Here is a 25194-nt window from a genome sequence, read left to right on the forward strand (position 1 = left end):
TTCGGCTCAGGGCGTGATTGTGAAATCCCAGGATCGAGTCCCACATCGGGCTTCCTGCATGGTGCCTGCTTCTCCCTCTGACTATGTCTCTGCCTCTCTCTCTCTCTCTGTGTCTTTCATGATTAAATAAATAAAAATCTTTTAAAAATAAAATAAAATAATCTTGAAGGAAAAGATTTGACATGTCATGAACCCACATGTAATATAATAAAAGAGCTTACTAAATTAAAATTAGGATTTCAAATTTCAGGCATATGGAATACATCTGCAACTTCTACTATCTGGCTTTAATTCAACTATATTGTTTCCACCCTTTTAACCTATTTCTTGATTCTAATTCTAATTACCCCTCTCCTTTTAACAAATTCACCTTGAGTAAGTACATCAACTAAGAATAAGAAAGGTACATAAATATCAAAATTAGATAATATTTGGTGCAATAAAAAAATGATAGAAAAAGTGAAAATTTTGAGAGTGATCATTACCATCAGCTATTCATTGTATAGCATTTGACTATAATCATCTTTAAATAAGAACTGCAGATACCAAATATTTATTTATTTATTTATTTATTTATTTATTTATTTATTTATTTATGAGAGACTCAGAGAGAGAGGCAGAGACATAGGCAGAGAGAAAAGCAGGCTCTCTGCAGGGAGCCTGATTTGGGACTGGATCCTGGGACTGTGGGATCACGCCCTGAGCCAAAAGCAGCCACTGAATCACTGAGCCACCTCACCTTGTAGGGATGTAGGCATCCCTACAAAATATATCTTTAACCTATGGATGTTGAACATACCTTTCCTAGCACTTGTACTCCAAAAAACACAGTTTTATTAGTTTTTTGTTGTTGTTAATAGAAATATGTTTAAACTGTTGTACACCAGATTTTGCATTTTGCATATTAATAAAACTATTTTAAAGGAATATCTACATAAATACCCAATATTTGAGCACACAAAGTATTATTTAATGTATTACTATAATTACATTATAATAATAAAATATATTTCAACCAAAAACACTTGGAAGGTACATATTTTTAAAATTAAGATAATTCTTCACATAAAATACAGTTGGTGAGGAGATGAGTGATTTCATATATGAATGAATGAATGAATGCATTAATGACAAGGTGGTATTGAGTTGGGAACAGAAACATTTTGTTTTGAACCTTAACAAAAGCAGAAGTGTAGTCTTTCAGCAAGCAGTTGGTACTCCAAAAACAGGAAGTTCCTGCCTAGAATTACAATAATATGACTGAAGCATCTTTTTCATTTCTATATGGATTTATAAAGCAAGAGGCACTCTTACTCATATTGCCTTTTTTGACAAAGTCACAAGTATTTATTTGCCTTTTGAAAACATTCTCTGCTTTCTTGCAGAATCTGTAAGTACCCATAGAAGCCCAAATCATAATTCATTTTTGTATTTTAATCCCCAATCATTAGGCAAAAATGCAATGCAATTGTTTTCATAATGTTAAATGTTATATTTTAGGTTATACCTTGATTCTCTTGATGATACAGAAGTCTCCTTGTGGCAAAACACAATGACAAGAAAAAAAATATTAGATCACATCCCCTTTGTCATTATAGTGTCTGGCATTTTCTTTTATACAAAGCATTGCAATACTTCGTTATCCCACTTAGTCATTCAGTTATTCAATATGGTATCTCTAAATAATAAAAACATAATTCCTTAAAAATATATAGTGTCTATTTCTAGAGTCTAGAAATAGTCATATGCATTGATAAAGAGAATGATAGCAATATAAGTATTTTAAAGGTACTCTAGTCAATTAATTCAACCACTAGACCATGTATATGTTTATATTATCTTCATGATGCATTTTTTGTTGTCTTATGCCAGGGAAAACTTTAGCTCTTTTATTAATCAACAAGTGAATATTTTCTAGAGGACAAAAGGGATTACATTCCAGAAACTATGTCAGATAAATTTAGAGATGATACAATTTGTCCCAGGCACTATAGAATGCACTCAGTAAGAATATCTGGTGTGTGAAAAGCTACACTAGCTAAATTGCATATGCTTATTTAAGTAAAGAGCTAAATGAATCCAGCGAACATAATCTTGACAGTCTGCCATAATTTATCTTTTGAGAATTTTCCTGACACAATTTCATCCCCATTAATCAGAATGTTAAGACATGTAACAGATTGATGCAGTTTTAGCAATCTGACCCAAGATGGGGCAATTAGCCTGATTTGGGTCCTTCCTAAGTCACAGATACTCAAAATTTCTTGGATGTCATGCCATTCCTCAGATTCTTTTTTGTTGTTGTTGTTGTTGGTTTGTTTACTTAATCTAACCAAAGTAACTTTCTATTGTGTGCAACCAAAAGAATCTTTATTACAGTATGATATTAAAGGAGCTATGAAACAGACATTTTTGCAAGCTAAGGGAAATACTTTTCAGAGGAAAAGAAAGAAGTGTTTAAAGTATACATTCTATATAATACATAAAGACATATTAGGTCATTTCTTACATAAAATTATCAGCAGTTAGCATGTGATTAGTTAATACATTTATCTACTTAACAAATATTTATTATTTATTTATTTATTTATTTATAACAAATATTTATTAAATTATTTGTATACTCTGGATTCTGTGGATGCAATGATGAAGCTGGAAACTGAGCTAAGATCGTCCATAGCAAATTGACATAAGAGAGGCATTATGTATTACAAAAGGGATATTTAAGTCCCCTATGCTGTTACAGTAACATTCCACTGTTTATTACCTTAATATGTTGAGCTACTCCTTGATGTTACTAGAGCATTTGCCTATTAGCTTCCTGTTTACCCTGGTTGGGAAGACAGCATTTGGAAATGTGAATATCTTAAGCTCTATCCCGAGATTAAGTATTCAGAGAATAGATTTGCCCAGGTTGATTCACACTTGACATTTAAATCTGATCCTCCATCCCGTACTCACCAAATCCTTGTTGCTTCATAGCGCTTGGGTCATTTTGGTTGGTTACAGAGCCCCAAGACACGCATCCTTATCTCTTTTGTCTTTACTCCATAAACAATAGGGTTCATAGTAGGTGGCACCAATAAGTAGAGGTTTGCCAGGAGGATAAGGACATGCCTGGGTATGTGATTTCCAAAGCGATGGGTAAAGAAGGAAAAGAAGGCTAGAGTATAAAATATCAAGATGACACATATATGAGCTCCACATGTTCCAAAGGCCTTTGTCCGGGCTTCTCTAGAAGGTAGTTGGAAGACTGTTCTCAGGATTAGACAGTAGGACAGGGAGATGAGGACAAAGTCTAGCCCTGTGGTGAGGAGTGCAGCAGTGAGCCCATAAATGCTATTAAGGGAAATGTTATTACAGGCCAACTTGGCAATGCCCATGTTCTCACAGTAGGTATGGTGGATGACATTGCTCCGGCAGAAATGCAACCGGAGAATGAGGAGGACACCAGGGGTGACCACAGCCACACTCCGAGCCACCAGAGCCAGACCTACCTTGCTGATAAGAGAGCCGGTAAGTAGGGTTGCATAATGGAGTGGTGCACAGATAGCCACATAGCGATCAAAAGCCATGGCCAAGAGAACAGCAGACTCAGAGAGGAACAGAGCATGAACAAAAAACATCTGTGTGAGACATGCAGGAAACGTTGATGGGGAAGGGCCCTGCCAGAAGATGAGAAGCATTTTGGGCACTGTGACTGTACAAAGGAAAACATCATTGAGTGCCAACATGGCCAGGAAGAGATACATGGGTTCATGGAGGTTTCTGTCCCAGGCCACCACTGTCATAACCAGACCATTGCCTATCACAGCCAAAAGGTACATGAAGCTGAAGGGGATGGAGATCCAGATTTGGAAGTCTTCTAATCCTGGGACTCCAGTCAGCAGAAAGGCAGTGAAGTGAGCAGATGTAGAGTTGGATATTCTTACAGACAGGTGAGCCAAGTCTGTTATATGAAACATAGAAAGAAAATGGGTAAAGTACATACTAAATGAAAACACATATTTATTCCTTCATCCTATTAAAAACCTAAGTATCAATTTTGGCATGGTGAAATGGAAGGAGAATAAAATGGTCTGAGAAAAGTTATTAAGTATCTGAATGAAGGTATGAAGGTGTCTGGCTGGCTCAGTTGATAGTGCATGTGTCTCTTGATCTTTAGGTTTTGAGATCAAGCCCCGTGCACACACAAAAACCACAAAAACACAAACAAAACCAAAAAATCTGAATGATTATGGGCAAACCACTTCCCTTTTATGGAGTGTTCTATTCTCTCTGAAAAATAAATTGTGGTACTCACTTCAGCAGCGTATATACTAAAATTGGAAAAATAAATTGTGTATCAGAAAAATAAGGGTTGAAATCCTTGCTTTTGTAAACTAATTGTTATAACCACATAATTTATGTATATGTCATTTGAACTTTGATTGGTGCTATGTATTGTATGTAGTTTTTGCCTAACTTCATAATAATTTATTAAATACAGTAAAAGTTGTTTTCTCTGTAACACTGCATAGAAGTCTGGAGAGGGTTAATATTCCATTCTTTGACAAACAAACTGAAGGGGAGGACATGGGTTGGACAATAAACTGTACATAATGGACCAGCATGAAGACTCCAATTGTTGTTTCCCATCTTGGTGATATGAGAGATGTTTTCTTGCCCTACTTTTGCTACAGTAAAGAAAAAGTTTTACTCATCTGCTTCTCATTTGAATTCTTGAAGACAATGGTTGAGTTAACATGAAATTTAAACTGCTATGCCAAAGTTGTAGTATCATTCAGATACTAAAAAGCGTTAACTCTTAAGGATCGTGAAATGGAATCAAGGAAGACAATAAAAATCCAGAGTATAGAGTGTTCTCTTTCAGAACAAGACAGTCACTGAAGATGTCAAGGACCATGATTATTCAATACCTATCATTGAAAGACCCATTTACAGAGTAATTTCGATTTTCATATTCACCAAAAAAGAATAACATTTTAGAAACGTTTTAAAGTTTCAGTAGTTCTTACTTAAAAAAAAAAGATTTTATTTATTTATTCATAAGAGACACAGAGAGGCAGAGATATAGGCGGAGGGAGTAGCAGGCTCCCAGTGGGGAACCCAATGTGGAACTCAGTCAGGACCCCAGGACCACGACCTGAGATGAAGCAGGCATTCAACCACTGAGCCACCCAGGTGCCCCAATAGTTCTTACTTATATCAAAACATTGTAAAATAACAATAGCTTTCTTTAAAAAGCATCCCCAATATAAAATTATTCTTTTCCCAAGTCAATAAAACATTAACTCAACTAGTCAAGTTTTTAATTAAGTGCAGTACTTTTGGCAAAGCCACCAAGGATGTTTATGAATGCTCTTGACTGCAAATCTTGAGAAGTTTCAAAGTGATAGGCAATAAATGCTGTTTCAACTAAAAAGAGCTATCAAAATCTAGAATCCACAAAGGGTCCACTTTTCAGGTGGGGCTGTCATACCATCACTTAGATGGACAACTACACTGCATTGTAAAATATTTATTAACCCTTTAATTATTAATTGGAACCTTTTTGAGATTATTCCAGCCCTTCACAATAAGTAGAGCATATTATCACGTGAATTAATATATATTTATTCTATTCTCCCTTACATTGTTCTCTCTCTCATAACATTGAGATAAGAAAGAAAAGACAAAATTTCTCATCAAAAGGCAAACATATGGGAGAGATGAAATGGTTTTTAATGCAACTCTTAGAGGGATTTTTTGAATGGTTACTTTGTTAAAAATGTGGAGGTGAAAAAAATAAAAAATGTGGAGGTGTAACCACAATTTTATTAGCCTGGTAAGATTATGGCTTTGCTTCTTTTATCTGGTTGTCTCTTACAGTACCCAGCTTTGCTGTGTAATAACTACACAGAAAATAACAGCATATTTGAATAGAAGACATATCACATATCAGCACAGGGATGGGCAACATAGCAGTAATGGTAAAAATAATCATTGGAAATACATATTAATGGTTGCAATGTGCTAAGCATTTTCCTAAAACCTATTCTAATAACTTTACTTGGGTGTTAAGGGTAACAACTACTATATGAAGTAACTATGTTACTATCCTAATTTTACGTAGAAGACAACTCAGATACTCAAGGATTCTCCTAAGATTACATTACTAAGCAGTATGTGAAGCCTGTTTTGAAATCAAGGATCCTAATTGCAGCACCCACAGTTTTAACCAGGAAACTATTCTAACTTACCTTTTACATGCATGGTTTTTCTAAACCACTGGGAATATACAAAGGCAGATCTTGAATTTCCTCTTAGCATTTCCCATGGATATTCTTAGATGTTAGATAAAAATGTCAGGTCTATCTTATAGGGATTCAGAGAATGTATGTGTGCTTGTGTGTGTATAAATATACATACATATATATACCTTTATTGTACACAGATATTTACAACAAGAACTCCAGGAATAACCTCTGGGCCAAGAAGTCTTTTGGGAATTTTACAGGGCCAAGTGATTTATTTTGCACCTGAGACCTACAATTGGTATGTGGATTAGCTGACTAAACCTATCTTTCATATTTGTGAAATTGTATTTTCCAATTTTGAACTGCATTTGATAATTTTCCATCTCAAACAAGTCTCTGAGCAGCGCAGCATCTCTGCACAGTCTTTGCCAGTTCAGTAAGTGCCCTTTAAGGAGTACCAAAAAAAAAAAAAAGTTTCCTGAATGACTCTTCTGGAACATGGACATCTTTTATGACAAAGCCCAACTATTGAGGCAATTTTAATACATGTTTATATGTGACCAAGTGTACCTCAGTGAGATATTTTGAGGTTTTTCTAAGGGAAAAGCATGACTGTATATTTAAATAACTCCCATTTCTCAAATGAAGCTTTATAAATTAACATATACTGCTTTATGGAGCAATTTGAGGTTTATCAGAAAGTATAGAGTTTCACATATAATCCTTCTTACCCAATCTATTCTCCCTATTATTAGCACCTCACATTGCTATGATACATTTGTCACCATAGATAAGCCAGGGCAAAGATTCCCTTTATGCCCAGGGAAAGAGGTGCTATGGTGGGAAACCAAGTGCCTATGGTAGGCAGACAAAGCCAATTTTCTGGAAAAAGGCTAAAATCACAAAGAAGATTGCACACACCATAGTTTTACTGCCCTACAAATCCCTTGTGTTCCACCTATTTATCCCTCCTTTCTTCTATGCCTTCTGACAACCATTTATCTTGTTCCATCTCCATAGTTTTATTCTTTCCACAACGTCCTACAGTTGAAAATATGCCCTATTGGTGCCCTTCTGGATTGGATCCACTTCACTCCCTTTCTTCCCTTCCTTTCTGTTTCCTCATTAGTGTACCCTTAATTCCCATAAACTATTTCATTCATCCTCCCACCCACCTCCCCATTGGTTCTCCATAATTAAGAGTCTGTTTCTTGATTTGTCTCTATCTTTCTTTTTTTTCCCCTCTTTTTAAATTTGTTTTGTTACTTAAATTCCATGTATGAGTGAGATCATAGGGTATTTGTGTTTCTTTAATTTACTTATTTTGCTTCGGGTTATACTCTGTAGCTCCATTTACGTCATAATGAATGGTAAGATTTCATTAATTTTATTGCTGAGTTATACATATATATCTCACATCTTCCTTATGCATTCATCTATTGATGGATACTCGAGCTGCTTCCATAATTTGGTCATTATAAATTAGGCTGCAATAAACACTCATACATCCCTTTGAATTAGGGGTTCTTTTTTGTTTTTGTTTTTGTTTTGTTTTTGGTATTTGGAGGATAAATACCCACTAGTGCAATTCATGGATTCTAGGATAGTTCTACTCTTTTTTGAAGAATTTCCACACTGCTTCACAGTGACTGCACCAGTTTGCATTCCTATCAAAGTTCAAGATGTTTCCTTTTTCTCCATATCCCCTCACCAGTACTTGTTTCGTGTGCTTTTAATTTTAGCCATTCTGACAGGTGTGAGGTGATATCTCATTGTAGTTGTGATTTGCATTTCCCTGATGATGAGTGATGTTGAGCATCTTTTCATGTGTCTGTTGGCCATCTGTATGTCTTTTTTGGAGAAATATCTGTTCATGTCTTCTGCCCATTTTAAATTGGATTATTTTAAGTTGTATCAGTTCTTTATATATTGTGGGTACTAACCCTTCATCAGATACATAATTTGAAAATATGTCCTCTTATTCAATAAGTTGCCTTTTAGTTTTATTGTTTCCTTCACTGTGCAAAAACTTTTTAATTTTTTTGTGTATTTTTTAAAAGATTTTATTTATTCATGACAGACACACAGAGAGAGGGGCAGAGACACAGGCAGAGGGAGAAGCAGGCTCCATGAAGGGAGCCTGACATGGGACTCGATCCTGGGACTCCAGGATCACACCCTGGGCTGAAGGCAGCACTAAACCGCTGAGCCACTGGGGCTGCCTGAAACTCTTTAATTTCGATGTAGTTCCAGTAGTTTATTTTGACTTTTATTTCCCTTGCATCAGGGCATATATCTGGAAAAATGCTGCGGTGGCCAATGTTAGAGAAATTACTGCCTCTTCTTTCTTCAAGGATTTTTGTGATTTCAACCTCACATTTTGGTCTTTAATTGAATTTATTTTTGTGTATGGTGAGGGAAAGTGGTCTGGTTTCATTCTTTTGCATGTAGCTCTCCAGTTTTCCTAACACCATTTGTGGAGGAGATTGTCTTTTTTCCATTAGATATTCTTTCCTCCTTTGTTAAAGATTAATTGACCATATAACTGTGGGTTTATTTCTAGCTTTTCTAAACTGTTATATTCATCTATGTGTCTATTTTTATAACAGTACCATGCTGTTTTAATTGCTATTGCTTTGTAATATAACTTGAAATCTGAATTTGTGGTACCTCCAGTTTGTTTTCCTTTTTAAGATTGCTATGGCTATTCAAGGTCTTTTGTGGTTCCATACAAATTTTAGGATTGTTTGTCCTAGTTCTGTAAAAATGCTCCTGTATTTTGATAGGGATTGTTTTAAAACTATAGATTGCTTTGGGTAGTATAGACATTTTAACAATATTTGTTCTTCCAACCCTTTAGCATGGAAGTGATTTTCCATTTCTTTGCATCTTGGAATTTCTTTCATCAGTATTTCATAGTTTTTAGAAGGCAGATCTTTCACCATTTTCATTAAGTTTATTCCTATTTTTTGGCACAATTGTAAAAAGGATTGATTCCTTAATTTCTCTTTCTACTGCTTCATTAGTGATGTATAGAAATGCAACAGATTCATCTTTTGATGGACACTGAGGCTTTTTCTACAATTTGGCTATTGTGGACATTGCCGCTATAAACGTCGGGGTGCAGGTAGTGAAAGGGAATAAAGGGGAAAGGAGAAAAAATGAATGGGAAATATCAGAAAGGGAGACAGAACATGAAAGACTCCTAATTCTGGGAAACAAACTAGGGGTGGTGGAAGAGGAGGTGGGCGGGGGGTGGAGGTGACTGGGTGACCGGCACTGAGGTGGGCACTTGACAGGATGAGCACTGGGTGTTATTCTATATGTTGGCAAATTGAACACCAATAAAAAATAAATTTATAAAAATGAAAAAAGAAAAAAAAAGAAATGCCACAGATTTCTGTACATTTTGTATTCTGTGACTTTACTGAGTTCATTTACCAGTTATAAGAGTGGAGTAGTCTTTAGCGTTTTGGTGGAGTCCGTAGGGTTTGCTACATATAGTATCATGTCATCTGAAAATACTGAGAGTTTCACTTCTTCCTTGTCAATTTGGATGATTTTTATTTCTTTACATTGTCTAATTCTTGTGGTTAGGACTTCCAGAACTGTGTTGAATAAAAGTGGTAAGAGTGGAAATCCTTGTCTTGCTCTGACCTTAGGGGAAAGGCTTTCAGTTTTTCACCATTGAGTATGATGTTGGCTGTGGTTTTTTCACACAAGACCTTTATTACGTTGAGATATGTTCCCTCTACATCAATTTTGTGGATGATTTTTCTTACAAATGCATGTTGTACTTTGTCAAATGCTTTTTCTGTGTCTATTGAAATGATCATATGATTTTTATCCTTTCCCTTATTGATGTGACATTGATTGATTGATTGTTTTCAGAATATTGAACCACACTGGCATACCAGGAATAAATCCCACTTGATTGTGATGCATGATTTTTTTTTTTTTAGAGATTTCATTTATTTATTTGAGACAGAGAGAGAGAGAGAGAGAGAGAGAATGAGTGGGGGGTGGGTACAGGCAGAAGGAGATGCAGATTCCTCTCTGAGTGCAAAGTCCAACACAGGACTCAATCTCAGGACTCTGAGATCATGACCTAAGCTGAAGGCAGATATTTTAACTGAATGAACCACCCAGGCACCCCAATTGTGCCGTATGATTTTTTTTAATGTTTTGTTGAATTTGGTTTATTAATATTTTGCTGAGGATTTTTGCATCTCTGTTCATGAGAGATATTTGCCTATAGTTCTCTTTTTTTTGTGATGATTTTATCTGGTTTTGTTATCAGGTGATTGGCCCCAGAATAATTTGGAAGTGTTCCTTTTTCTTCCATTTTTGGAATAGTTTGACAATAGGTATTACTCTTCTTTAAATGTGTGGTAGGATTTGCCCAGGAAGCTGTCTTTTCCTAGACTTTTTTGGGGGATAGTGTTTTCTGACTACTGATTCAATTTCATTGCTGTTAATTTGGTTTGTCCAGATTTTCTATTTCTTGCTGTTTTAGTTTTGATAGGTTTTATGTTTCTGAGGTGATGATTATTATTGCTCCTCTTTCATTAGTAATTTTATTTGGGGCCTCCTTATATTAATTAATTAATTTTTAAAAACTGTTTTTGATGAACCCAGCTAAAGATTTATGTACTTTGTTGATCTTTTGAAAGAATCAGCTTCTGGTTTCATCGATCTATTTTTTAAGTTTCTTTCTTTCTTTTTTTAAGAATTTATTTATTTATTTATTTATTTATTTATTTATTTATTTATATAAGAAAGTAGGAGAAGGGCAAGCAGATTCCATGCTGAGCACAGAGCTTGACAGAGGGCTCAATCTATGACCCTGAGATCATGACCTGATCTGAAATCAAGAGTTGGACACTCAATCAATTAAGCTACACAGCACCCCTGTTTCTTTGTTTTGTTTAGTTTCTATATCATTTATTCTGCTCTTATCTTTATGATTTCTTTTCTTTTGTTGAATTTGGGCTTTGTTTGTTTTTTTTTTTCTAGCCTCTTTAGGTGTGAGGATATGTTGCTTATTTGAGGTTTTTCTTGAGGTAGGCCTGCAGTGCTATATACTTCCCTCTTAAAACCACTTTTGTTGGGGGGTGGGAGTGAATGGGTGACGGGCACTGGGGGTTATTCTGTATGTTAGTAAATTGAACACCAATAAAAAATAAATTAAAAAAAAAAAGTAAAAAAAAAAAAAAAGAAAAAAAAAGAAAAAAAAATCCCATATCAGAGTCCTGGCATGGAGCTGCTTCTCCCTCTGCCTGTGTCTCTGCCTCTTTCTCTGTGTATCTTTCATGAATGACATGTGTCTTTAATAAATAAAATCTTTAAAAAATAAAAATAGGGCAGCCCTGATGGCCCAGCGGTTTGGCGCCACCTTCTGCCCGGGGTGTGATCCTGGAGACCCGGGATCGAGTCCCACATCAGGCTCCCTGCATGGACCCTGAAAAAAACAAAACAAAACAAAAAAAACCACTTTTGCTGCATCCCAAAGATTTTGGACTATTGTGTTTTTATTTTCATTTTTTTCCATGCAATTTTTATTTCTTCTTTTATTTCCTGGTTGATCTATTCTTTATTTAGTAGCATGTTATTTAATCTCCACATATTTGTGAGTTTTCCAGGTTTCTTTCTTGAAATTGACTTTTAGTTTCATAGGGCTATGGTCAGAAAATACGAATGGTCCTAATTTTTTTTTAATTTTGAGACATGTTTTGTGGCTTATTTGTGATCTATATTGAGAACGTTTATGTGCACTTGAAAATAATGTGTATTCTTCTGTTTTAGGATGGGATGTTCTCAAATGTTTATTAAATCTATCTGGTCTAGTGTCTCAACCAAGGCCACCATGTCCTTTATTTTCTATTTGGATAATCTGTCCATAACTGTAAGTGGGGTGTTAAAGTTCCGTATTATTATTGTATTCTTATCAATTATCCTCTTTTGTTTGTTATTGTTTTATGTATTTGAGTGCTCCCATGTTTGGTGCATTAATTTTTACAATTGTTATATCCTCTTGTTGGATTTTCCCTTTATTGTTCTAGTGTCCTTCTTTGTCTCTTATTACAGTCTTTGTTTTAAAATCTATTTTTTTCCAAAGAAGTATAGCTACCTATGCTTTTTTTTGACATCCATTTGCATGATAAATGTTTTTCCATCCCCTTTCAATCTGTAGGTGTCTTTTGGTCTGAAATAACTTTCTTGTTGGCAGCGTATAGATGATCTATAGATGATTCTTGTTTTTTATCCACTTTGTTACCCTATGTATTTTGATGGGATAATTTAGTTCATTTACATTCAAAGTAATTATGGATATATCTGTATTTATTACCCTTTTGTTACTTATTTTGTGATTGTTTCTATAGGTTTTCGGTGATCTATTCTTCTCTTGCTCTTTCATGGTTTGTTGGCTTTCTTTAGTAATCTACTTAGATTCCTTTCACTTTGTTCTTTGCATAATCATTACTGGATTTTGACTTGTGGTTACCATCTTATGTATATAGTAATCTATATTAAATTGATGGTTGCTTAAGTTTGAATCCATTCTTTATTCCTCTCTCCACATCCTAGTCATATGGTATCATATTTTACATCATTTTATTTTATGAGTCCCTCGACTGATTTGTACAGAAATCCTTATTTTTACTGATTTTGTGTTTTTTACTTTTAATACTTTCACTTATGGTCTTTTCTTTCCACTCAAGTATCCCGTTTAATATTTCTTATTGGGATGATGCAGTGGTCATGATCTCTTTTAGTTTTTGTTTTTCTGAGAAACTCTTAATCTTCCTTTCTATTCTGAATGATAACCTTTTTGAAGAGTATTCTTGGCTGGAGACTTTTTCCCTTTTAGTACTTTGAATATATTATACCACTCCTTTCTGGCCTGCAAAATTTTTGCTGAAATATCTGCTCATAGCCTTATGGGGCTTCCTCTTATATGTAACTGTCTTCTTTTCTCTTGTTGCTTTAAAAGTTCTTCCTTTATCACTGCTTTTTGCCATGTTAGTTACTATTTGTCTTGGTGTGGACCTCCTTGGGTTGAATTTCTGGAGGGATCTCTGTGCCTCCTGGATCTGGATATCTGTTTCCTTCTTCAGATTAAGGAAGTTTTTGGCTACTACTTATTCAAATAAAATTTCAATCCCCTTCTCTCTTTATTCTTCTTCTGAGATCCCTATAATATGAATGTCATTATAGTTAATGGGATCACTGAGTTCCCTAAGATGATTCTCAATTTGCGTAATATTCTTTCCTGTCTATTGCTCACCTTGATTTCTTTCCATTACTCTATCTTCCAGATCATTATTTTTTTCTCTGCTTCATCTAGACTGCTATCTATCCTATCAAGTATACTTTAAATTTCATTTATTGTGTTCTTCAACTCTGATTTTTTTAAACTCAGTGTTAAGGGTCTTATTGATGTTCTCTACTCTTCTTGGTATCTTTATGATCATTACATTAAATTCTCTATGAGGCAAAGAACTTATATCTGTTTTGCTTAGGTTGCTTGCTGTGTTTTTTTCCTATTCTTTCATTTGGGACATATTTCTCTGTCTCCCCATTTTGTCTAACTCTCTGTGTCTGCTTCTCTGTGTTAGAAAGTCAGCTACTTCCTTGCTCTTTAACAATAATAGCCTTATGAAGGAGAGGTCCTAGAGTGTCCTACAGTGCAGTGTCTCCTGTTCTCCAGGGCCTGGCACTTTAGGAATGGTTTCCTATGTTGTTGTATGTACTCTGTTGAGTCTTGACCTCTTTTTCTTTCAGCCCAGTTGTCTGCAGAGGCTTTCTTTGCCTCTTGTGGCTACTGTGTGGTCTCTTGACAAGATGGGGTGTGTTTTAACAAGATGTGCAGTGGTCTGTTTGCAAAATGAAAACTGCTCCTGCCACCACCAGAAATTAGGTTCTGGAAAATGCAAGATTGGGAAATGTGGTATTGTCTGGGCTGGAGCTGGTCTCCTGGAGGGGACAAACAGTATGGGGACTAAGGTGAACATGACTGGGAAGGGCTGTTCTATTAAAGCACAAGAGGGCAGATATTGGTGCAAGCAAGTTAGGGAGTAAGTGACAGCACTGCCCTGGTCCTCAGGTAACCCTTGTTTATGCTGGAGAACAGAGGAGGGAATGGTACCTGCCAACACCTTTATTTCTGCAGGGTTTTCTGCAGATGACCCCTGTCTCTCTGAGATGAAAAAATCACTCTCCTCCATGTCTACCCCTAGTGTTTCTCAAACTGCTGCTTCTATGCTATATTTGCATGCACTATTTGTCTTGCTGTGTCTTTAAGGGCAGGGATTCCACTTCCTAATGCCTTCTAGGCTCTTCCACAACCCAGCATGCATATTTTAAAAAAACTCCAGGCTTTAAGTGTCACTGGTTGTTAAGAACTCACAATATTTGCCCCCCTCACTTTCAAAGGCAAAGGTTATGAGGATTTATTCTCCCCTTTTGAGGGCTGCCTGGTGTGAAAGTCTATTTCCATCCTTTTCCATGTTACCTGCTCCATCTCCACCACAGACTTCCAAAGTCCATTACATTACTAAACTGCATCTTTGCCCTTCCATTATTTTTTTAATGTGCCCTTTTTTTAACCTTTAATTGTGGTGTTTGTTCTGCCAGTCTTTGAATCATTTTCTCTGTTATTTAAAGTGATATAACTTTTATCTGGTTGTATCCCTGGGACAAGGAAAGCCTAGGCTCCTCCCACTCTACAATCTTTCTAGCTGACCTCCCCTTGCTTCTTTCACTTAGCAAGAAGCATTTAAGTTTCCTTAAATCAAGAGGTAGGTTTATAAAAAGGTTTTTGAATAGTTTGAACATAACATGGACCCAATCTTTCTCTGTCTTCTCCAGTTCTCAGTTTTGCTTCTTTACCATTGGCTCCATTATTAGCAGGTATTCTTTTCAAGGTTCCAAGAAGGTAATTCTTAGGAATGTTTATGTCCTCCTTCATACCCAAGAGGAAACAGAGAACCAGTACAGTGTTTAAAATGAAATCTCAGAGATGAATCCAGTGACAGAAATTGGTCTGAGTTGACCTGTGTCTTTCTTGAATTGATAACTGTGGTGAGGTGAAATGTATCTGCTGATTATATTAAGATAATTGGAGCCTACTCTGAAGATGTGGTCAATCCCATTCAAACCCCATGCTGGGATGTCTGGAGTAGTATTAGTAAGGGTGAAGGGGACATGCTGTTGAAGAGACAACTAACAAATGTGCATTACAGGAGGGTATAGGGAGAGAGAGTGATTGAAGATAGGAGTTAGTTTTCTGGAATTAAGGAAGTCAGAATGGAAACTGATTCTGACCAGCATGCCTCCTTCTCATAGGGCTTGTTTATACCTAGGGTGATTTTTGCTGTATCTAGGGTAGCTCTACACAAGCTTTCATAAGGAGTTCCTAAGAGTGTCTGGAATGGTGTGCTATGTTCTGCTCTTTCTAAACTAAAAATACTTGTAGTCAGTCTGGTAAAAAATTGTCAGATATATTGGAGTAGGAATTTCAGTGTTGCATGAAGATTGAACTATATGAATTTCAGGGCTTATTTAATCACTAGATTCAGGACCATTGTTATTGCCTAATGGTTCTTACCATTCACATTGCATTTATGCAGGCTTAAGGAATACTATCATCTTGTCAAGTAGATTAAAGATGAGAAAACAACATAATTATGGAGATGCAGATTCAGTACCATGAGGGATGCACAACAGAGCAGAGAGTCAAGAAAGGGGAGTTGACATACTTAGTTTAGGAAACAAGTGTTGCAGAAATCCTCCTTTTACCTTGAATCATTAAAAACTCCACTGACTCTAGAATACATAGAGGGCTTATTCTCTTTGCCATCATCTCTATTTATCTTTCCAATTTACTGACACTGGAACTGAGTAAAGAGTCACAAAAACATCCTAGTTCTATAAAATTGATATGGAAACCCTCCAGTAGTTGTTTTTTTTTTTTTTTTCTCCTCCAGTAGTTTTAAAGTGTCCATACTGCTGGTGTGCATAGCAACACAGATAGGTAATGACATTTTCACAGCTAAGTTTTAAAAGATAAAAGTCAAGCATAGGTTCCTTGTTTTAACATTTCTGAATTTTACCTAGTGGAAAAATGTCTTTGGATTTATTTGGGGGTTTTGATACTTCTACTTCCACAGATCTATTTCACCTATGTCAGGTACCCCTGTCTCAAAGCTGGCACTACAATAAATTTTTTATTCCCAAGATGATTTAGCACAGATTCCCAAATTCTTCATACAATTTATAGAGGAAAGTAAGAGAAAAAGATGATTATGACTGCTACTGGATTACCCAAATTTCAATTAAAATTCATGGGCAACTCCAATAATTCTTTGTTCTTTCCTTTGATCATTCTTGTTACTGTATATAATCCTAATTCCAAGGCAACAGTTGCCAATGGTCAAGTAATAACTATTCATGTGTATGGATATATCACCTTAATTAGGACAGGAGTATATAAACTGTCATTGCTAGCCATGAGTTTTGATGGAGAGTATACATGATAACATTAAAGAAATATACACATTATTAATTAAAAGGAGTCTATGGGGGTGCCTGGCTGGCTCAATTGGTTAAGCACTGGACTATTGGCTTCAGCTCAGGTCATTATCTCATGGGTTGTGAGATCAAGCTCCACACTAGGGCACTCAGTGGGAGCTGGCTTGAAGATTCTCTCCCTATGCCCCTCCCTCAACTTGCTCACTCCCTTTGTCTCTCGAATAAATAAATAAATCCTTAAAAGGAGTATATGCATAAATGTTTACTTGAGGAAAAAAACAAAAATTGACTAATTAAATATTGATGAGCCAGAGATGTGAGACAATTTATTGTAATAGTTAGAGAATACCAATAAGATAAGAATATTCCTTTAGTGAAGATAAATAATTATGATGTCATTCAGTGGTTGGAGACATGAATCAATGCAGTTTGTCCTCCTATATATTTTTATTTTTAAGTAAATTATATTTATTCCTTCAGGTACTCCTGAACTTTGAAATCACATACCCTCTTAGTTCAAAGTGATTTAGTGATCATCTGTTTTAATACATCAATCTGAAATCATCATGGAATTCTTCAATTGACACCTATGAAATATTTCATTGCAAGATTTAAGAAATTATTAAATATCAATCAAAATACTGGATAATATAAAACTATGCTGCATTCTTCACTGAGGAATTTTCAAGTTAGGGCTTAATAATATGATATTCATGAAGAATTTTCCTATATACCAAATATAGGTCTCAGTATCACCTTTGCCATTCATCTGAGAATCATGTCTAATCACAAATATCCTGTTGCTCCAAAAGAAAATCATCTATGCAACTGTTTTTTTCTATCACTCATAAGATTTATGTAATTTTACTTTGTTTAGACTATGACCTTGCTTTTTGTCTACTTTGTGTTTTATGTCTCAAATAATTTGTGACTATATGTTTATTTCTTTATACTTTCAACATATATCTTGTAGATCACACGTATACTGGGTTTCTTGTTAGTATGAATACTCAGTGAAAAATACATGTTCCCCATCTTATTTTTTTTGTTCTCCATCTTAATAAAAGAGATACTTACATATTCCACAGAAATAAATAAATAAATAAATAAATAAATAAATAAATAAATAATTTCCCAGGTCAGATAAGGGCATTGAGTTCCAAAAACAGAGTTTGGAATGATATAAAGGATGAAAATGAAAAAAAAAATGTGAAACTAAAAATAACAATGCAGAAATACCCATTATCTTTCCAGAACATCTAGACAGAGTGTCTAGGGCTGGCAATGGATTGTTTACAGGCATACATGAGGCAACGAGTTAAGATTATAAGCTTCTACTTTACCATACAACCATTTAGAAATACGGTGAATTTCCTATTCATGTCCAGAAATCTTTGTAAGAATAATGTTGCAGAATTTTGTTAGATTGTTTGTCTGTTTCCTTCATTATATACATGAAAACCACTGAAATCAGCAAAACTTGAGAGTGAAGAATGTATATAACACCCTAGAGCCTCTGGGAAATTAAACTACTGACTGATAAAGTATCTCCTTCTTATTCTTGGCAGGATAACCTGCAAATGCAAGCACCTGAGGCAGTTATTTCTCTTTCTTATCATTATTTTAATAACTACTTGAAGGCAAAAACTGTTTAAAGTGAGTACTGTTCAAAGAAAAACATGCTTCCTCTATCAAATATTCTCAGCAGCATACTCCCCAACAGATACTAAAAGTCAGTAGCCTACTTTTATCCAAATTTAGTAACATAATTTCAAACATAATATCATACATTGGGAGAATGTTAGTTAGAAAATAAAAATGTGAGACAAAGCATAGTACCTGGCATGCCATTACCCCAGTTCATGTTAGATATTCAGTCAATCCTTTAATTTCTGGCCTCGTTTTCTAGGCTTTATATGTAAGCCTATCATTAGATGTCAAAGAAGTTGATTCGGTGCATAGTAAAATTTGATAACATATTTGTAAAGTAGTATCTAAAGATAAAACTCTCAAGAGTGAAAGCTGAGAAAATTATATAACTTCAAAGATAGGTAGTAAAAATATTATGGAAGAGTCACTTATGGAAGATATAAGAAGCTACATTGTAGACTGCATAGGGTCAAGTGATAGCATGGATTCTACTTAATACCTTATGATTTGCATCCTACATCTTCCTACTAATCTGCTAGTTTCCATGGATACTAGGGCTTTCTGACAACACAGATGATTAAAAACTGACCCTTTATTTGTACATTATTTTGAATCTGTCTTCCTTGAGCCTCCTGAGGTAAATGAAAAGTCATAAGATATTGTTACTGTCTTCGACAACTTCCATACGAGAAACAAATATGTACATATAGATTGTGAACATATTACTCTTTCTAGTGATATATGTTTCTTTGCTCAAGTTAGAAGTTGATTTCATAAGGATTATTCCAGAAATACATGTGATCCTAAAGTACTCTCTGCTGTAATTTCAGTAGATTACCCAGAATACGGGTGCGTATCCCCTGGGTTTTCACACAGTATACAACAGGGTTGAGAACAGGAGGAATCAATAGGTATACATAACCCATGATAATGTGCACCATGGGTGGAACATGTTTCCCAAAGCGATGGATAATGGATACCCCCAGCATAGGGATATACACCAGCAGCACAGCACAGATGTGGGACACACAAGTGTTAAGGGCCTTGAATTGTTCTTCCTTGGAGGCAATGCCTTGCACAGTGATCAGAATCTTCAAATAAGAGAAGAGGATGAGTACAGAGTCTGCTCCAAAGGTGATGAGAATGATGATGAGGCCATAGATGCTATTTATTCGGTGGTCAGAACAGGAGAGCTTAATGATATCTGGATGTAGGCAGTATGAGTGGGAGAGCACATTAGCCTTACAAAAGCTGAGTCGTTTAATGAGAAAGGGTCCTGGGAGGATGACAGCCACAGCCCGTAGCAGAAGCCCCACACCTATCTTGGTGATGGTGGACTCAGTCAAAATAGTAGTGTACCTGAGTGGGTTGGAGATGGCCACATAGCGGTCAAAAGCCATGGTGAGGAGGATGCCTGACTCCATTAAGGAAAACACATGAATGAAGAACATCTGGGTGAGGCAGGCATCAAAGTCTATTTCACAAACTTTAAACCAGAAAAGCTGGAGCAGGGTGGGTAGGGTGGCAGTGCAGAGTCCCAGGTCAGTAGCAGCCAGCATGGAGAGAAAAAAGTACATGGGTGCATGAAGTGACTGTTCCACCCGAATAACCACCAGGATGATGATGTTCCCCATTAGGGCAACCAGGTAGAGGGCACAAAACAAAATGGAAATCACTGGATGTGAGTCTTCCAGACCAGGGAAACCACTCAGAAGAAAGGGTCTGTAGGTACTACTATTGAAAAAGACCATGGTGTATCATTTGAAGTAATCAGTAGTCTTTGTGGCTAGAGTAAAACTGTCTGGATTAGCACACCATCACCATGATCCTTATGTCATGAAGTTCACATTCTGTGCTTATGCTGTTGACTACATAAATTTCCTTCACCACCTATTCAAAGCTGTCATCAAAGAGAAACATGAAGACACTAGTAAACTTTCAGTTGAGAGATCATAATAAGAGACTCATATCAGCTACTTAATTTCCACATATAACCCTATTTTTAATCAAGATATGAAATATCATATGGAAATGTTGTCTCTGAATTTTTCTAACATTTTCTAACTTGAAGTGTGGTATGGTTGCTAGGAGAGGACAATCTAAAATTAGTTCAGTGACTAAAGTCTAGGGAGATAGGTGGTAAGTAGAAAAACCTCTCCAGTATTCTTATGCTTATGTTCCCTCTTGAGGCCATTAAGGGAATTGAGGGCTTAAAGGAGGAAAGTGTGAATGTCCTCCATATAGAAATCTTACCTTTGCAGAGAGAACAGCCTCATATCCCTGATTAAATAGAGTCTTTCTCAAAATATAATCCCAGGGTACTGGGGAGATGATACTGACTCTATTGTTACTGTATCTTTATTCTCTCTTAACTTCATCTTGAAAGTGTGGACCAAAGAACAAGACTGGGGTCCAGGAAGTCAATATTCTATTTGTCATCTGACACTAGTTACATGATGATCACTAAATCGCTTCTGATCTCTGAACTAAGTCTTTTTTAAATTTTAAAATATTTAAGCGATGTGGAGTTAAGTAAGTGTTCTTCTAAGTGCTTTTGCAAGGAGGATCTATTTGGTTAAGTTTATAAATTTATTTTTAACAAATAAGTGTTTAAAAAATGAGTATGAGCTCACAATACCACCCATCCTAGAAACTGCCCTCTGAAGTCAAAATATAGAGTGAACCAGATTATTCTGCTACAGAATACAAAGTTCATGTGTTGAGGAAAGCACCTTGGGAGAGAATATTTGAGGTCATATTTGAAAGATCCTAAATAAGAAAAAAAGTGCCACACAGGGGGCTTTGTGGTGAAAAAGGAGAATTCCAGAAAGAGAAAAAAAACATGAGCAAAGGCGATGATGAAAAGTCTTGGAATTTAGAATAATTTGCAGAAAAATTTAGGGTATCAATAAACCCTTGATATGAGAAGCATTATGAAACAGGATTGAAAAAGCAAGTCATTTTAAGAAGTTCTGATATTATTCCTGAATAAATGGAAGAGTACTATTTTTTAAATATTTTATTTAAATTCAATTTACAACATACAGTATAATACTCCGTGCTCACCCCATCAAAGGCACTAAATTTTGAATGAGTATATGTGTGTGTTTTTGAGAGGGTCAATGGAGTAATCATGTTCATATTTCTAAAGCTGATTCTAGTTGCATTGCGGTCAATTAATTTCATGGAAACATTTTATTATTCTCAGCAAGGTTATTTCCCTGTTTGGGAAACTGGGGTGTACCGTAGCTAACTTCTACTGAGGGGAATACCACCATACCTCTGGGATTATAACACTTTTAAAGATCATCTCCATAAATGATATGCAACTCTTGTGAACAAAATTCTCATCCATTCATATTTTTCTGGTGAAGTATCAAGTTTTTAGAAGGAAAGTGACTTTCTTCAGAAAAAGCTATTAAGCAGCAAGACAGAGTTGTGATTCCGTGGAGGAAAGAAAATGCAGTCCATGAATTTTGCCATCCTGGTGCTCATTTTCTGAATGAACCCCCTAAGTTCAAACAAAGAAAATCATGGATTCGGCATGGTTCAGTGGCTGTATCATCTGGTGCAAGTAATTTAAGCTCTTTGAACTTAGGTTTTTACCTCTGCATTATGGATAGTAACAGTAATGATATCTATAACATAGGAATTCTGTGAGAAATAGATGAGATGATTCATATTAAGAATTTATAACCCAGTCTGGTACATAGAATCTTCTGAGAAATACTGGTTTTACTAACACTATTTCTCAAGAAAGTGCCACGTACTTCTCTGCTATATTAAAGGAAATAGATAAGCTGTCTGAGTCTGTGTTGAGTCTGTGTACAGGAACAATTAGGAATTGAGGGTCATACATTTCATAAAGACAATCCCATGAATTCTTCCTATAACGATGGCATGGCATTTCCTTCCTACTTACTGATGATTGGTTGCTTGCATCTAACATCTCCTTTGCTCATTTTGTGAATCTAGTGAGTAGGGGAACATTTGCATCTTTAGGAAGAGTACAGTTAACCAAAACCTCAAAAGAAAGCAGTGTTCCCCAGGCCTTGGTCTCATTACACAAATAGATCTAAAGAAGTAAAACCTATGGGTAGGAATGACCTTTAAAACATCTCCTTTCCTAGAATTTCGGTTAGAAACAAGAGAGGCACCTGATTTTCCACCCTACGTAGTATTCAGTACTTTAGGATCATAAGCATAAAAAAATCCTAAAATTATGTCTAGGAGCAGGCAGTTAATGAACTCTGAGTTCTCTCTCTCTGTGTGCATGTGTGTGTTTGCCAGCCAGTATTTGAATTATTTTGATGTTTCCCCATGAGAATCATTTCTAACTCCCATAAGAATCATGAGTCGTTCCCAATATCCATTAAATTTTTTGTCTATATTCTTTTACCACATTATAAGACATAAGTAAATCTCATTTTTATACCACTCTGTGTAGTATTTTTCTGTCCTAAGTAGGATTTCAATTCACATCACTTATGAGAACTGCTATGCAATTAACATTTGATTCTGTGGATAGTATCAAATGAACTATACGGGCTAGTTTTTACTACATTATTTAACTAATTGTAGAATACATATGCAAGGTCTTTTGCTTGCTTTTTTCACATGTTAATCTATTTTTTCTCTATATCTGTGTTTATGAGAGAGGTGACAGTTGCTTAACTGACTGCATAGGCACATACACATGAGAGAAATAGAAAAGGAAAAAAGAAAGAATGAAAAGGAAAAAAGCCACAAGCAAACCTATAGTAATGCCAGGTAACATTGATGCTGATCTGATCATATAATATTAATTGAGAAAGATTGCAATACTTGAAAAATTGTAAGTACTATGAAGTGAGCTGAAAAGACTTTCACTTTAAATATGAATTGATATAGTTAATAATAATGGTAACAGTGTTGATGATGATGATAATCATAGTGACAGCATTGATTATAGTCAATAAGAAAAAGAACCCTCAGCAAGAGTTTAAGTTTCTTCTTTCTGTGTCTATATGATAACACAGGGCAGGAATACAGGTTTTGCTGTCTATGAAGTGTGTTGACTATTGACCCTCAAGAAAGGAGAGAGGAAAATGTAGGGAATGGATAGCAAATGTTGCAGTGATTGATTGGATATGAAATTGAGCACAAAATGTCTAAGAAGAAAATGGTCTAAAAGTGGTACCCTTCAAAGTGATCCATTCTTAAATGAATAAGTAATCAGAGTGTATGTCAGTCCAGACATTATGAAAATGATACATACTAACAGTGGTACCTAAGACATCAAAGTCAAAGACAGTGCAGGATTATATGTTAATAAAGACATAAGCAAAAGACAAAAGGAGGGGATAATGACTTGAAGCAAATATCAAATAAAACAAATGATCACTTTCATAAATTTAGCCAAGGGAATGAACATATGTTATAAAAATGTCCTATGTCCCATTCGATTGAAAAAAGCGCAATAATCATCCTCACATGACAGCCTGGCTTAGAGATGTGTGATGCAATCTTCATTAATTTATAAAGTTTAAAAAATGTTGTCATTCTCCTAATAATTAAAACTTTAAAGATTTTCATGAGAACAATTCAAGAATGCAATTCTATCACATCTGTGGATTAAGAAGACTGGCTAATATTTTACTGGGTTCATTGCATTTTTAAAGATGGTTTATCTACCTTTTGATCCTGGAGTTACTCACATGAATATGTAAGTTTTTGTATCCTTGACATCTGGATGATTATCTGCAGAATGAAACACAGCATTATTACTTCATTGTTCAGAGTGTGAAAATGAGTAAAAGAATCTTTATTTACAATGGAGCCAGGAATATCTGAAGAGGGTGCTCTCACGCAGCTGACATATGTTGCAGCCTGCATAACCTGCAAAGAGAATTATTTTGAAAGGGTAGGACACTTTTCACAAGGAATTTTATCTCCTGCTATTCAGAAAAGGAAGGAAGATTCCCTGTCCCCTGGCCCCACCTTAGCAATAACACACTAACCACTGCTGGCAGCCAATGAGAATTCAGCACAACCTCCAACTCTCCTTCTCCCTGAACTTTTTTTTTTATTAATAAATTTATTTTTTATTGGTGTTCAATTTGCCAACATACAGAATAACACCCAGTGCTCATCCCGTCAAGTGCCCCCCTCAGTGCCTCCCTGAACTTTTATACATACAGCCCTCCCCAATGTCCTCCTGAAACTGAATAAAAACTTACGTTGTCTTGGTTTCTTCAGACCTGCCTATGGTTTGCCAGTGTTTGCTTCTCCCAACTTGTAATTTCTCCACTATTCCTTTTGAAACTCATTTTGCTGCTAAAACAACTGGCCATTTTATTTTTAAGGTTGACATTACCCAGGTACAGTGAACACTGTCTCCCCTTAAGTCGGCCTATCCATGTGGCTTGTGTGTGTGTGCACCTCCCGTTAGTGTCCTGGGTAAAGTTGGAAAAAGGCAGGGAAGAGAGCCTTCAGGACACAGATCAGGATCAAATGAAAGCCTCCTCTGCCTAATGGAATAGGCATAAATTCAAGTAGCGAATATACAAAACAAAATGAGCCTTAAGAAGTAAAGACTAACATCTGAAGTAGTACACAAATGAGATCCACGGTGCCTTGCCTTACCTCACCATGGGTTCTGTGGGGATGAGGATGAGCAGCCACCTCACCCCGGGAGGCCTTCAGTTCTTTCAGGGTCTTATAGCTTTTCCAGATGAGCTCAGCTATGGACATGTTTTCTAATATTGACTCCCATAGGCATAGAAGACAATGG

General features: G+C 35.8%; 2 protein-coding genes across 2 annotated transcripts; both read right to left on the reverse strand.

Moving 5' to 3' along the window:
- Window positions 1–2990: 2990 nt before the first annotated feature.
- LOC112667333 (olfactory receptor 52Z1P-like) lies at window positions 2991–6255 on the reverse strand. The gene is made up of 2 exons (XM_049098659.1): window positions 6243–6255; window positions 2991–3949 (listed from the first exon to the last, which is right to left on the reverse strand). The coding sequence occupies exons 1-2, from the start codon at window positions 6253–6255 to the stop codon at window positions 2991–2993; spliced, it is 972 nt and encodes a 323-aa protein (XP_048954616.1).
- Window positions 6256–19225: 12970 nt separating this feature from the next.
- LOC112667335 (olfactory receptor 51L1-like) lies at window positions 19226–20173 on the reverse strand. The gene has a single exon (XM_025458919.2). The coding sequence runs from the start codon at window positions 20171–20173 to the stop codon at window positions 19226–19228; it is 948 nt and encodes a 315-aa protein (XP_025314704.1).
- Between the last annotated feature and the right edge of the window lie 5021 nt (window positions 20174–25194).

The sequence above is a fragment of the Canis lupus genome, chromosome 21 (assembly GCF_003254725.2).
Source record: "Canis lupus dingo isolate Sandy chromosome 21, ASM325472v2, whole genome shotgun sequence".
Classification (NCBI taxonomy): domain Eukaryota; kingdom Metazoa; phylum Chordata; class Mammalia; order Carnivora; family Canidae; genus Canis; species Canis lupus.